Raw genomic sequence first — 14,065 nt, 5'->3', positions numbered from 1 at the left:
AGAAGGAGGAGGAGGAAGAGGAGGAGGAGGAGGAAGAAGAGGAGAAGGAGGAGGAGGAAGAGGAGGAGGAGGAGGAAGAGGAGGAGGAAGAGGAGGGAAAGAGGAGGCCAGCAGACAGGAGCTCAGCCACTTGTCCAAGAGCAGCTGGGTCCCCCCAACCGGCTCAACCGCTGAGGGGCCTGTAGCGGTCAGCCCCTGACCTGCTCAGACAGCACACGGTTGTACAACACGGTCTAGTGACCAGCAAAAGGAAGAAGCCACCCCAGAAACACACATATACACAAAGCTGATTTGATACTGGATTTACAAGCACATCCCATCACACGGCAAGACCAAGACAGATAACTGGGGTAGGTAGGGGTGAGAAGACACCACAACATGGGAATTTAAAAGGCCAGACACCTGTCCATAAAGGGAGGCGAGGGATGAGAAATGTTTGGGGGGGGGGAGGGGAGTGGGATGAACAGATCTCTGTAGCCAAAACAGAGCAGAGTGGAAGCAAGAGAGAGAGAAGCTCTCTCCCTTTGCGTGCTTGGTCGCAGCCCTCTCCCACTTCTGCAAGGAGCCGGAAAAAAGTTATTGCCATCGGTGTGTATCGCAGGCAGACGACAGAGGGAAGAGGCAGGGGAGGGGGTGACCATCGGCATCCCAGAACCAAACCTTGCTGAATGCCGTGCCCACAGCACACCCCCCACGCTCTTGCCCCAACGTGGCCCAGAGCCACACTGACTTTGAGGTATTAAATAGAACCAGACACACGAGTCCAAAGACAGGGGTCAACCTGGACTGACAGAGACGCGAGGGGACATTTGTGAGTGCCTCGGTTGGCTAAGTGAACCCTAAGGAAGGCTTTAAGTCCACCTCTTGACCAAACAGCCCTGCTCTAAAAATTCTGTCCTCTAACCCGCTATTCCAGAAGGTTCTGAGCTATGATCAGAGGCTAAGTCCAGATGTTAAATTCCCCATGCAAATGCTGCCCTTTCCAGAGACAGGTAAGGCAGGAAAGGAATAAAGGCTGCTATTCTACAAGGATACCCCAGCACACCCTGTATCTTTTCCCAACCTGTGCTCAGGAGTGACCTCACAACAGCTACTGTCTCAAACTGTATCCCACAGCTGCTCCACTGGAGGGCTAGTTTCCCCATGGGAACCTCAGCGCAACAATGCGGCAGCACCCAGCCCCCTGCATGGAAGCCCGCTAGCCAGCTTCCCAACCAGGAAGCACACTCTGCTTTTACCGCCTGCCCGTGGAAGCCAGGCTGGGAACCCCACTGGAGTGGCCCTGCTGCAGGTCCGATGGACAAATGATGGGCCACAGCAGAGCTGGGGACCATCCACCTGACTGCTGTGGCCAAAGAAGAATAAAGGGCAGGCCTGAGAGAGCTGACTCTTCTACCCTCCTGCTTCCATGGAGATGACATAAGAATTCTTGGGAGATCCACCGTGGGAGGAGGCACTCCCTATTCAGGCTGCAGCCTTGGAGTGCCTCACAAGGGCAGGAAGTGCTCTGGCTGTTCCCATTATATACTGGGAGGCAAAGGGGGGTAAATAGGGAGAAAAACTCAAAAGTACTATGTCTTATTCCAGGTCCCTCGGGACTCTGACAGCCTGAAGCATCTGGGAAAGGGTGGTGGAGTCTTCCTCTCTTCTGTATCCCTCCATCTGGCTTCCTAGGCAGTTTACCTGGCCCTACTTCTCTGTGGGTGACCAAACACACTTGAAATGGAAGCAAAGGCTGGTGGCTGTGAGCAACAGAGCAGGAAATAACGACTTGGTTGTCAGGTGCCCCAGTAGCCAGGACAAATGCTGGAAAGAGCAGCACTTCCTGGGTGTAGTTCTCTTTAGAAGTGTAGAGTTTGCTTTGTTTTGTTGTTGTTGTTGTTGTTGTTGTTTTAATCCAAAATCTTTCTTGCTCATTTGCTCACCCCCTCAGCCAGAACTGCACCCCCACACACACACACACCATGTGCCCACACTGCCTCTGGCACTAGAGTTCAGATAGGGATCTTCGAAGCAGCACCCCTTTCCCCCCAACCCCCCACCCCTGTTCTCAGCAACTTCCTTTCTCAGCCTTGCAAGTTGTCAGAAGGCTCCATTGCTCAACGAATTTAAAAAAAGAAAAAAAAAAGAAAAAAAAAAGAAAAAGAAAAAGAAAACAAAAAAGAAAAGAAAACCGATTCGGTGATTTTCAGGTGCAAAACGGAAGCCTCATTTGACATTTTCACAATGACTGTGGCTCACTCTCTTCTTCCATCACCATGAGAAAAAACAGTTCAGGTGTGCTGGCTGGCATGACCCAGGCAAGCCTGCATGGACTCTACTGGTCCTTCTTTTCTTTTGTTGTCTCTTCACAGTTGTCTTGCTCATCCTCCTGGACCAGGAATTCCTCAGGGGGCCACCGGAGCTCCCCGCTCTCCACCTCTCCTTCAGTGGGTTCCACCACTATGGAGGGCAGGCGGTCCTTCAGCTTGCAGCAACGGTCAAAGTCTGATGGGTCTGGAAAGATCTGAGAATTTAAAGAACAACGCAGACATCTGGTCACATATACGTCCGATAGAGAAATGTGTTTCTTTACACACACACACACACACACAGAGAGAGAGAGAGAGAGAGAGAGAGAGAGAGAGAGAGAGAGAGAGAGAGAGAGAAAACACATTGGCTGTCTTCCAAGGATTATGTTCTGCCTTCTAAACACTGTGGGTGTAAGACAGAATCCAGGGGAGTACGTTCTAGGGAAAACTATCTCTCAGCCAGATTTTTTTTTCCAATCCTGAAGCTAAAAATTTGTGGACCACACCACCAAACAAAAGGGTGGGTGTAACTCTGCTTCTAGTGTTTTACTTCTAGATAAAAGAATTAAAAAAGATCACATTTCTCACGGTATGCTGGGCTTTGCTTTGGAATAAGCAAGCACTTAGTGCCTGCAGTCTACACCATACAGCAGGCGCTAAAACATTACATTCCTGCCAGAATAATTATTGGTGCCCAGAAGAAATAAACAACCAAATCGTTCATCATTTTAAACTAACACAGCCAAAACCAAGTGTTGTTTGTGTTATGTTAAAAGTCCCAGGCTTGGGCAAGCTAGTTGCCTAGGCCCTTCTAGCCTGAACGGAATGAACTAAGACTCAACCTCAGGTGTGCTTCCTCCCATGCTCCTGTGTCACCTGCCCTTTTGGATCTCATTGCAACTGCCAAGTCTAAACCAAATCTAGATCCAGGCAAGGCCTCTCGTCACAAGCTGTCTGGGAAAAGCATCCATGGTGCCCTCCCTTTTCACCTGTGAGCAAGTCCTGGCTTCCTGCCATCGGTACACCTGGAAGACTCAAATATCCTCCCAGAGTCCCGTGGAAGAGGCTCCAGTCCACTTATGTGGGTCCTTCCCAGTGCTGACTGAAACACTGAGCCAGGCTATAAAACTAGGGGCCAAGTCTGGCTTCCCTTTGCACATACTGCCCTGTGACTACAGCTGACCCAATTCTTTGCCCAAGTAGCTAAGCACTTAATCCACCGAGCTGCTGGTCCCTTGCCATTCATAGCCCTCAGTGACACGCCCAAGAGGGGAGGGGAGCTTTGGTCTGGGAAATCTGGGGCTCACCAGATCACTGACACTTGGCATCTTCAAGGCCATCTCCTCCCACCTCTCTTGTCTGACAGACAGGAAACCCAGGCCCCAGAAGGGGAAAGGGGACTTTACTGAAGGTCACACAGTCTGTTCAAATTCAAGTGGATGGAAACAGGCATTGGGAGAAACCCTGGGAATTTGCCTGTTTTGCTGTATTCAGAGGGCAGAAGAAATGCTGATCCCACCCAATGTCTGAGGTCTCCCAGGATGTCTGATCTTCTAGATGCACTCAGAAGCCCACGTGGGGCTTCTAAGAATCACGGGCCTCACAAATCATCCCAATCCCTACAGACCAGTGATTATTAACCATTTATCCAATAAAGACCTATTGCTTGGGATTAAGCCTTAAGCCAGCTGCAGGAGTACGCATCATTAAAGACTTAAAAGGGCTCATAAAAAGTATCGTAATAGCTGCCAGAGGAAAACAAATCAGGGAGGGGCTGGACCCAGGCGGGTCAGGGAGGCCTGGAGAAACTGGCCACCATGTCCTGTCACGCCACCCGCTCTGATGTTTGCCCTTGGACTTGGTGGCGGGTTCACACTAACGAGTGTGAGCGGAAAGTGGATCAGCTAGGTTTGAGGGGGGGGGCGCGTTTACTCGCTTCTATGGAGCCCCTTCCTGAAGGTGAGGACATACGGCATCTTCTCCCAAGCATGAGCTCTGAGGTGTGATGCAGGTAATGTGTGGAAAGCACGCTTTAGTTTACAAAGCTCTATCAGATAGGACTTCACCGAGACATCACTACCACCCCCGGGGTTAGCAAGCGTCTGGGACCCGGAAGGTCAAAAGGCAAAGCTGGCATTCAGATCTCATTCTGAACTAGGTAGGAAACACCTAGGATACACATGACCTCTCAAGCCACAGACGATCACAAAGGACTCGGGCAGCCCAGGCTGGCAGAAGCAGAGCAGCTGACTTTACTATGAGTTAGCAAAATGATGCTGCTGTTGTATGGAAGACAGTGCTAATGAGCCCAGCCATGGCTGAGCAGAGCCTGTCTCCATGATTAACAGTATAAAGTAGGTAGCCGTACATTCTTAAGAGGGGCGGGGAGAAGGCTGCTCCTGGACCCAGATGTCTAAAAGGACCCGGATGTCCATTCCTTTGAGGACATAGGGCTAAGACACTGAATCTGGATTTGTATTATTCCCTTGATATCCACTGCATGACCCCCATCAAGGCCTCAAGCTCACCACCACCCCACCCCCCCAGTTTCTCCTCCAGAGAAATGAAGTGGCCTTCTTATCACACAAGATGGGGGTCCAAGTTCTTGGCCCACACACAAGCTTTGAGGACAGATACAAAACTCAAACAACAATGTCTTCTTTGCAGTGGCCCCCCCTAAGATGTAGAGTTAGTTTCCATGCTCCAAGCGTGAAGCCATCCTTCTAACACAGTCATGAAAACAATATCCACCAAAGGCTTTCATACCAAGAGCTCCATAGTCAAGTCCTTGGTGGTGGTGGTGGGGGGGCGCAATCTGAGCATCGAGAGTCTGATACTGTGGTATTTGCCAAAGACCTTTGCACTGTGACCTACTCAAAGCAGGAACCACTAAAGAGAAAAAGTTATTTTTACAAGTTATTGTATTTGTAAAAAAAAAAAAAATCACTATAATAATTGATATACGCCTTCCATCAGAGATTTTCTTTCATCATCAGATCACAAAGATTTATGCTTTTGAGAACTGTAGCTTTCTCCAAATAAATAAATAAATAAACAACAACAACAGAACACACCCTGCACCAAAACAGCCTCTTTTGTTTCTCCAGGAAAAGCCAGAAAGCCATGCAAGAGTGTTTCTGAGTCTTTTCCAGCCCAGTCTTATCTCTGGCAGCTGCTTAAGACGCTGACCCGGAAGAGGTCAGCATTTTTCCACTAAGTCATGGTTTTTAATCATCTAGGCAGCAGAAAAATGAGAGGCTGCAGCTACAATTTGACAGGGTGGGGAAGGCAACGGAAAAAAAAAAAAAGAAGAAGAAAGAAAAAAAGAAAGAGAGAAAGAAAAGAAAATGAAAAAGAACTCTCTCATTGGACTTGCCCAGCAGATGACAGGTATGGTTGGGGTGGCAGGCAAACAACATACTGCGTGCTGGGCTGCCCCAGCAGAACCTGGCAGAACCCTGCTCAGAAACACTGCTCTTGTTAAACCTTCAAGTCCAAAGAGCCCCATCTTCTCTCAGAGCTGCAAACAAACTGGAAAATCCCTCTACAGTAAGGGCTCTTCAGGAGGTATGGGAAGCTCTGATGGGGCTCTCCAACCCTCATCACCTGCAGGGCAAGTTCAGAAGCATCCAGCAGGCAACTGTGTTTTCTTCAGCCCTATCCCTTCCTGTCTCTGCCCATCACTACCCTGCTGTCAACACAGGGGATGCCCAGGATGATGGCATGGACAGGACTAATCAACACCAAGTTCCCACCTACACAAAAGGAATAGAATCTTGTCAATCACACGTGCTCCAAGAACATCTTGGATTCTACATGAGCAGCACGTGTGCAGCCTTCGTGACGGAATTTCACAGGGGACACCTCGGGAGCGGTGCCCTTTGCCAGGCTCCCACTCATCACCACGGGTCCTGACAGTTTGGGAACTTGAGATGATTCCATGGAAAGGGACAGGGAGTTTTAGAATGATCTAGGTCTGTGTCGTGTGATTTAGGAGCCAACATACTGGAGTTTCTGGCTGCGAAGGCTAGTATAGTTAGTCCAAGAGAACACTATGCTGTAATGAAAATGTTCTCTGAGCTGTCTGGTACCGTGGCCACTCGACACGGGTAGCTAACCGGGCCCTTGAAAGATGGCCAAATTTTACATTTGATTTAAATAAACACAAATTTAATAAAAAATGTGAGCAGCTACTGTGCTCAAGCTACACAATTAATTATGAGAACAATGAAAACAGGGGTTTTCAGGGAGACTGAGGCGATTGGACTGGCTGACCAACATGAACAGCCTCAGAACAGAGAGCCGTGGGACTGGGGCCAGGTTTCCAGAGGCTATAAACTCAGTAGCCTTTGTGCTTAGGCTAGAGAGTTGCTAGTGAGCCAGCTCCCCTATCGTGAACAGATAGGAACCAAAAGACGACAAAACTAGGCCTCCAAAGGCCCCAAATTTGGAGGCTTAGCTATCAGCTGTCTGCCTTTGAGCCAGGTGACCTAAACCTAGCTGCCTCTGGGGTGGGGATAAGAAAGAGTTGCCTGGCACCAACTACGGAAAATATGAGCAAGTCTGGTCTTTGTGGCCCTTCCCTGTCTGTGCACTGCCCGGCCATCATCTCTGACAAACAAGATGATCTGGCCACAGAGAGGGTGGAGGGCTCAGCAAGGAGCTGGGAGATGCTAATGGGGGGAAAGAAGACACCAGCAGGTGGGGCAGATGAAAGGTGCTTAGCTGGACACAAAGGGCTAATTACCAGCTGTGCAAGCCTAGACTCTGGCTGGCCCTGGAGGCCCAGGATCCCCTGCTCCTCTGCTCTGGGGAGAAGCAGAGGGCAAGAGAAGCTGGGATGGGAAGGAGGACAGAAAGCCTGGGAGAAAGGGTCAGGCTAGCTCCCTAAAGGCACTGTGCACACAAAACTACACAGTAAGCCTTTAACCTCTCCAGTTGCAAAAAGCAACAAAGAACCAACCCCCCCAAGCCAGCTATGGAAAAATAGCACCCTGTGCCTACAGGTGGACCAGGTCTGGCTTTTACCTGGCCACTCACTCTTGCTATCTCTGTGGTCTTGGTTGGACCACCTTAGTTCCTCTGGGCCCCTTGAATGAAAGGAGGAAGTGGTTTGGACTCTGCAGGGTGGCTGGGGAAGGGGGTGGGGTTCTGGTGCCGAGTCAGCCCTCCCCTCCTCTCCTCCTCTAGAAATTTGGATTTATACTAATGCTGATCTTACAGGGCTTGGGAGAAGAGTCAAATCCAGGTGTGTGTGAACATGCTCTGGAAACTCTTTAATTGCTAATGTTGGTCCCTGTTAAGTAAAGTCCCACCCCCCACCCCCCCACCCACCCACCTGGAGGAGCATTTAGAGTGAGCCTGGAAAGCCAGCAACTGTAGCTTGTGACAAATGGACTGGGTTTGTATTCACAAATGCCAGTCCAGGTTCTTTGAAGAAAAGCCTGTGTGTGTGCGTGGGGAAGCGGGGGGTGGGGGGGTCACTGCCTCCTTCCCAGAGCTGCTGGCTCCCCCTAGGACATGGATTAGACCAGCTGGAATGGCAATCATGCCCTTGACCAGACTCTGATCTCCCCCATGGAAAAGCCTCTGATGCTGGGCCTACTCCAGGGGCCCTCACTCAAAGAAATTGATCCCCCCCCCCCCCCCCGCGCAAAGCTCGATTCCCAAAGCCTGGAATTCCTCATCTTCCTTAAGAACAAAATGGATTTGCCTTGTGTGTTTATTCCTTCCTAGGAGGGGCTGGCCTGTAACAGCGAGCAGATCTCTCCCAGCATCCTGCTCTGAGGAGGGTGGAATGAATGAGCAACAGTCAGTCCAGCTAATACCCTGAACTTTGGTCCTTACCTAATATACATGATGGCAACAACGACAGTCTTTGAAATCTGACCTCCTGCTATCTAATCTTATCATGTTGTTAGTACTATTAGAATCTTACTGAGTTTGCAATGTGGCAAGTGGCTGGGAAAAACACAAGGATTCTTGGGGGCAGAGGGTCCTAGCGGGGATTCAGAGAAACCTAATGTTATCCAGTTTTGTACTATCTGTTTCAGCTCTCAAATTTTCTCTGAACCAAAGCTATGGGGCATCCAACTCACCCCGTTCGTCCAACTCACCCCGTTCGTCCTGCCCTTCCATGATGCTTCTAATCCTTCGGGGCACTTGAGCAGAGATTTGAGCTTTATATCAACTCTGAACCTCCTTCCTTTGGGATCAAAGATACTTAAGTGCCTAAGCCTTGAAACTGGACGGAAAAGGAAATCCTTGGGATAAACACCATCTTTCATAAACATCTCTCGAACACACACCCATCCTGCAAGTCAGGGGTTCCAAATTCCAATCAATTAGTACTAATGGATCCTGATAATGCTGGGCCCAGAAATAAATGAACCTTCTGGGATATTAGAGGATTTTCCCCCACATTTGTCTGCAGGCATAAATGATTTCAAATATCTACAACTTATCATACATGTGTATCGTCATGACTTCTTTGAAAGAAGACAACCTCCTGCCCAGCCATCCCAATTCTTCTCTCCATCCTCCTTCATCAGCACTACCCACATATCCCATGACCACATATCCTCTGTCAGAAAACTCAGCCTGACCCAGCTGTCATTTCAACCATCCCTTCCTTTTTCTTTTTAGAGATTAAAAAGTCTTGAGTCTTTAGCCCTCGGCATCCTGTCTAGATCTTGCTTCTAAGGTCTACCCTACAGCTTCCAAACCCCACCACCCAATGCCCCTCCCCAACTTTTAAATTTCCCAGGACAACTCTACTGTCCTCTCAAGGCCTTTGGCAGGGCCCATTCACCACCACTTTTGGCCGATATTACCAGGCCAACTAGTCTTGTTCCCAAAGTTAAGTCATCTGCTAACGACCCATCTTGAAGGGTCTCCCCCAACAAAGCCCGCCTGACAGTAACACACGCCTCACTAGCTGACAGCCCCACTGCTCTCCTCAGACACATTCAGTTCAGTCTAGAGAAACCACTTTCAAGACCCTTTCAGGGAGAAAGCACAGATGGAAATGAAAATATTTTAGGCAATACTCGGTTTCCACTTGCTTTTTATGCCGAATTGACACTTACGCTGTGGTATAAAAAGCGACAGTCACGGGAAGCACTGGCATCATCACGATAGCCTGCAATGTGTACCTGTCATCACTTACCATTTCTCACCTCACATGACTAAATAAAGACAAACAACAGCACAGTAAAACCCTCCACGTACTTCATATTCGCCAAATTACTGACTTCTAAGTAATGCTTTCATGTTCGGAGCAGTGAAATGCCAAGTTAAAGTAAAGCATCCCTGCTGCGTACCAAGATACCTGGTTATCCCCAATAAAAGCACTGACATGGTTGAGTTGCCAGCTAAACTAACCACTTTTTCAATAGACCATCACTGTACTTGAAAAATTACTAAAATAATAATAATAATAATAACAATTTTTTTAAAAAAGCTATGATTATTCCAATATGGGTAATTTCTCAGAAATGACAAAGTAGGAGTTTGTTTGTTTGTTTTTTTAACTGAAACCCAAAATTTAGAACCGTTGGCCTGAGAGAAAAAGCATATCCTCAGAAAGCTGGCCGGGGACGTCACTGCTGAGGACAACATACATTTCAACACTGCAAAAGAGTCAAGTAGAACATCAAAGGTACCTTCAGATATGCCAAAGGCCAATATATGAAAATCTAGTAACAGGAGGATTTCATGTCATCATTAATCTGTCCAACAAAATTGATAGAGATTAATTCTTACAATGGATGAGGAAATCGAAGCCCACAGTGGCGACGAGCTGCCTGCGTTGGCACAAATAACATAAAAATGAGAGTAGAAAATAGTGATCCAGATGCTCTTAACCCCTCTGAGTCGAGGGGTTCTGAGCTTAGTGTTCTTGGTGGTGCCCAGAGGATACCTGGGTAATGAGACACCATGCTACTTTAGAGAAGGACTCATGACAAGCTGACTGGTCCAATCTCAAACTGACCTCTCACTCAGACGCTTACTCTGGGAGGGTGGGGTTAGAAGGCCTGCGGGCTTATATGCATCTTTGCTGACATCATCACTAGAAGAATTTTGAACAACTATGCCTGCTTTTGAATATCCAAACACTTCTGCTATATCACTATGTTAACACCTTAAACCAGGGCTGTATATACTGTTCTTTAATTATACCCAGTGTTAGGCTTAGCACTTACAAGACCAGTACTCAGAAAGCTAAGGCAGAGAGGATCATTGAGAGATCAAGGCCAGCCTGAGCTTGCCAAAAAGGAAGGAAGGGAGGAAGGGAAACAAGAAAAAGCCCCCCTAGACTAACAAAAAACTGTACTCAGTGTATTGTGAGAACTATAGCAATTTTATATCAGCCATTTTCTACTAAAACGCTCATAAATAATCCCTAAGTCAACTTTACAGTGTTCCTTTCTCTAGTTTAACACAATATGTCTTCTCTATTCCTAAATGATATTTATACTTGTTTTGTTTTTAAATTTAGATAGTACTCTACTATGTAACCCAGGCTAGCCTGGAACTCATCAAGTACCCCAGGCCTGCCTCCCAAACTCATGAACTTTCTACCACAGCCTTGTGAGAGCTGAGATAACAGACATGTGCCACCACACTTGACTAGACGTTTTCTTAATATATTTTTATATTTTCAAGTTTTTAGCCATTGGTTTTTCATACTTTCCATCAACAAAAGATCCATTATGTACATAAATTGACAGTTTTAAAAGTCCAGTGACCTTGGGGTCTTATAAATTCAAATGTTCTGTATTGGCTCAATGTGGCTAATAGTACTAACTGATCAATAAATATCACAAGTAATTATTAAGCACAGAGGCTAATTTTCACTGGATAAGTTTCTCCCTGTGAAGGGGGAAGGCTGCCAGGACATATGTTTTGAACAGTCCATTTCTCTGATGACCCTTAAGTTTCTACCCCGTGGCCAGCTGATCTCCCTTGTAAAGAGACAAAGACAACCTGCACAGAAAGTGGAGAAAGAGAGCTTGTGAGGTATGGTCATTGGTACAGAGCCACAGAAGGAAGCTGGGAGTGAGGGCATGGATTCCCTTAGAACCTGCCCTGCCTTCATGTTCCCTGGAGAGTTTCTGCAATCCCTTGTGCAGCGGCCTTCCTGCCTTAACACTTGGAAATATGTGGAGTAGCATCCACACAGGGGATCACTGAGAAGCAATTGGGCATGAATCTCTCTCATATTAAAGTGCTGAAGAAAACAGCGAGGAAGCATCCGGAGGTAGTGAATATTTCGGGGGGGGGGTAAATAACAAAGAAATCATAATAAGTATGATAGTCATAGTGTTTCTACCAAAGAGGATACTCAACTTTTGAAGAAAACAAATCCCCTCCTGGCCAGTCCCAGGGTTAGCCACCTAAGGAACCATGGTGCAAGATGTCCCACTCATGGGGACAGGTGTCTGCCAGCCTCACAACGCCACCTTCATTTTCCTGTTCTATCTGCTTTGGTGTCAAGCTCCTTCCTTACTTGCGTGGTTAAAGCGAACTTGCTTAGATATCAAACTCTATCGCCTCAGAAGTAGAAAACTAGCCTGTGCCATGGGAGGCACTGGCATCTTCATAAGCCAACGGGAGCACTGGACCCTGCTTGAACACCAGCCTAGGCTACTTACATGCACTAGAGGCCTTACCAACTCATTGGGTAGATGGCAAGGCAGCCATTAAATTTAGATCTACTACTAAGTATCCCATCTACTCTAACATCCAGAGAAGCAAACCTAAGGACCCCAAAATGGTTCCTAACACTAAGTCTGCCACTGGCCGAACTTCGTGGGTCTGTACAACTGCACTGGTCTCTTCAAGGCTACAAGATGCTTCGATGTCACGAATAGAGTAAGACATACACATAGGACAATGGCTGGCTTATATACTTTTGTAATCTAGAGAGTGTATATTAGCTATAGGACAAGAATATGATCACTATTTTTTTCAATGCTGGCTAAATGTCGCTTAAACACTGTTAATTTGTTGTCATCATGCACAAAATAAATCAACTGCAGGGAGATGTACAACGTCTGAACACACTAAAATAACAAAATACCTTTCCAATCCCACCCACAGGCTCCATCATTATCCCATCTCTACAGATGCTGGCAGATTACATTTTGATAAACTCATTTATGCATTCCATTTTTTAAGGTACTATATAATCGAGAGGCTTAACGCTGTTGGATCTCTTTGAATCCATAGTTCTATTTCCAGGAATTGATTTCAAAGAAACATGTCAGGGCTGGGTAGAGATTCATGTAAAATGATGTTCAGAGCACTGCTTGTTTCAAGAACAAAAGATGGCACACAACTTAGACATCCAGCAATCAGAAATGCTACATACAGAGTGAGATGCTGTTTTACAAAGAAAACCAAATGACAAGAACATAGCCACAGTATTATATTAAATGAAGAAAGAAAAAAAAAAAAGATTTGCTACACATTGAAAAATATGTACAGAAAACAGTCAAAAGTGAACACACCAAAATACTCCAGTGATAGGAATGTGAATAGACCTGTTCCTCTTTTGTCTGGTCTGCTTTGCTACATTCTATGAAAAATAAATATTACCTTTATAATGATAACATAGAGACATCCAGCCACACTTTTACCCTCTGACTCAAAAATCCTACTCATGAAACTATTCTCAAGATATAATGTAAATTATTCACTAAGGTTTATATTAAAATTTTAATGTGAACTATCACAGTATAAGAGAGAAAAAAGTATGACCTAACATTTTCAACAATAAGACAACGGTGAAGCAAATTATCATCAGACCTCATGCTACAAGGTGACCTTTTCCAGGGTATAGTAGTGGATGCCTTCAGGGAAACTGAGACAGGAAGACTGTTGAGGGTTCAAGACCAGCCTGGGCTACACAGGAAGAATAAGGCCAACCTAGGCAGCTTAGCAAGATCCTATCTCAAAATCCAAAGTAAGGAAGAATATGCAGTTCAATGGTAAAGCCATTGACCAGTGTGGACAGAACCTTAGGTTCAACCCCTAGGAGCAGAAGGACAAAGAAAGACAGCTTTAGATTATTCTGAAAATCATATTGTAGTGACACCACAATGCTGGTGACTGGTGTTATTTAAAACTTCAGACCAGAACGAGGTATAAACTCTAACTGCATGCGTTGTGGTAGGAGAGAAGGTTTACAAAACGATGAGTTGTGTCCCATACGTGTAGGAAAATTAGAAGAAGAAAAAAAATAGAGAAGAAAATGAACATTTTCTAGTAGTCATCCAGTTTTGAAAAGCACAAAAGTAACCAAATGCATGCTCTCTCATTGAAAACAGGAAATGACTGACAAGAAGGGAAGGAAGAACTTTCCTACAACTAAAACACTCTAACTGGAAAAAAAAAAATCAGCCCCCAAAAATCAACCCCGCTGTACTGACACTCTGCTGCCTGGGCTGTTGGGCAGAGCGGGAGTGGGAACACAGGCAACTGGCAGCCTTTACACCTGCTCTGTCCACAGGCATGGTCATGGAGACGGATTTTATGGTCTCCTACGTAAAGGCAGAAGGGGACTAAGCGCCCCTACAGGGTGTTTGTGATGTTCTTTCTCTGGGCTTGGTCCAGGATGCTTCCCACAAAAGATCTAGGACTCCCATAAAATCCCTGGCCAAGAAGCCAGCAGTCAACACAGCTTAAATTAAATGGCTGGAAGCATCTACTATAAAGCCTAACCTTAGAGGAGGAGGAGGAGGAGGAGGAGGAGGAGGAGAAGAAAGAAA

The 14,065-nt window shown here is 46.5% G+C and overlaps 1 protein-coding gene across 1 annotated transcript in view; it reads right to left on the bottom strand.

The window, feature by feature from the left end:
* Positions 1 to 2,185: 2,185 nt before the first annotated feature.
* The window catches only part of Lbh (LBH regulator of WNT signaling pathway), a 20,517-nt gene continuing 8,637 nt past the window's right edge, over positions 2,186 to 14,065 (bottom strand). The window contains exon 3 of the mRNA XM_021218129.1: positions 2,186 to 2,506. Coding sequence (XP_021073788.1) covers positions 2,318 to 2,506 — 189 coding nt within the window. The 3' untranslated portion in view covers positions 2,186 to 2,317. The remainder of the gene's footprint in view (positions 2,507 to 14,065) is intronic.

This window comes from Mus pahari, chromosome 18, assembly GCF_900095145.1.
Source record: "Mus pahari chromosome 18, PAHARI_EIJ_v1.1, whole genome shotgun sequence".
In the NCBI taxonomy this organism is placed as follows: Eukaryota; Metazoa; Chordata; class Mammalia; order Rodentia; family Muridae; genus Mus; species Mus pahari.
This window is presented reverse-complemented; position numbering and strand designations above follow the sequence as displayed.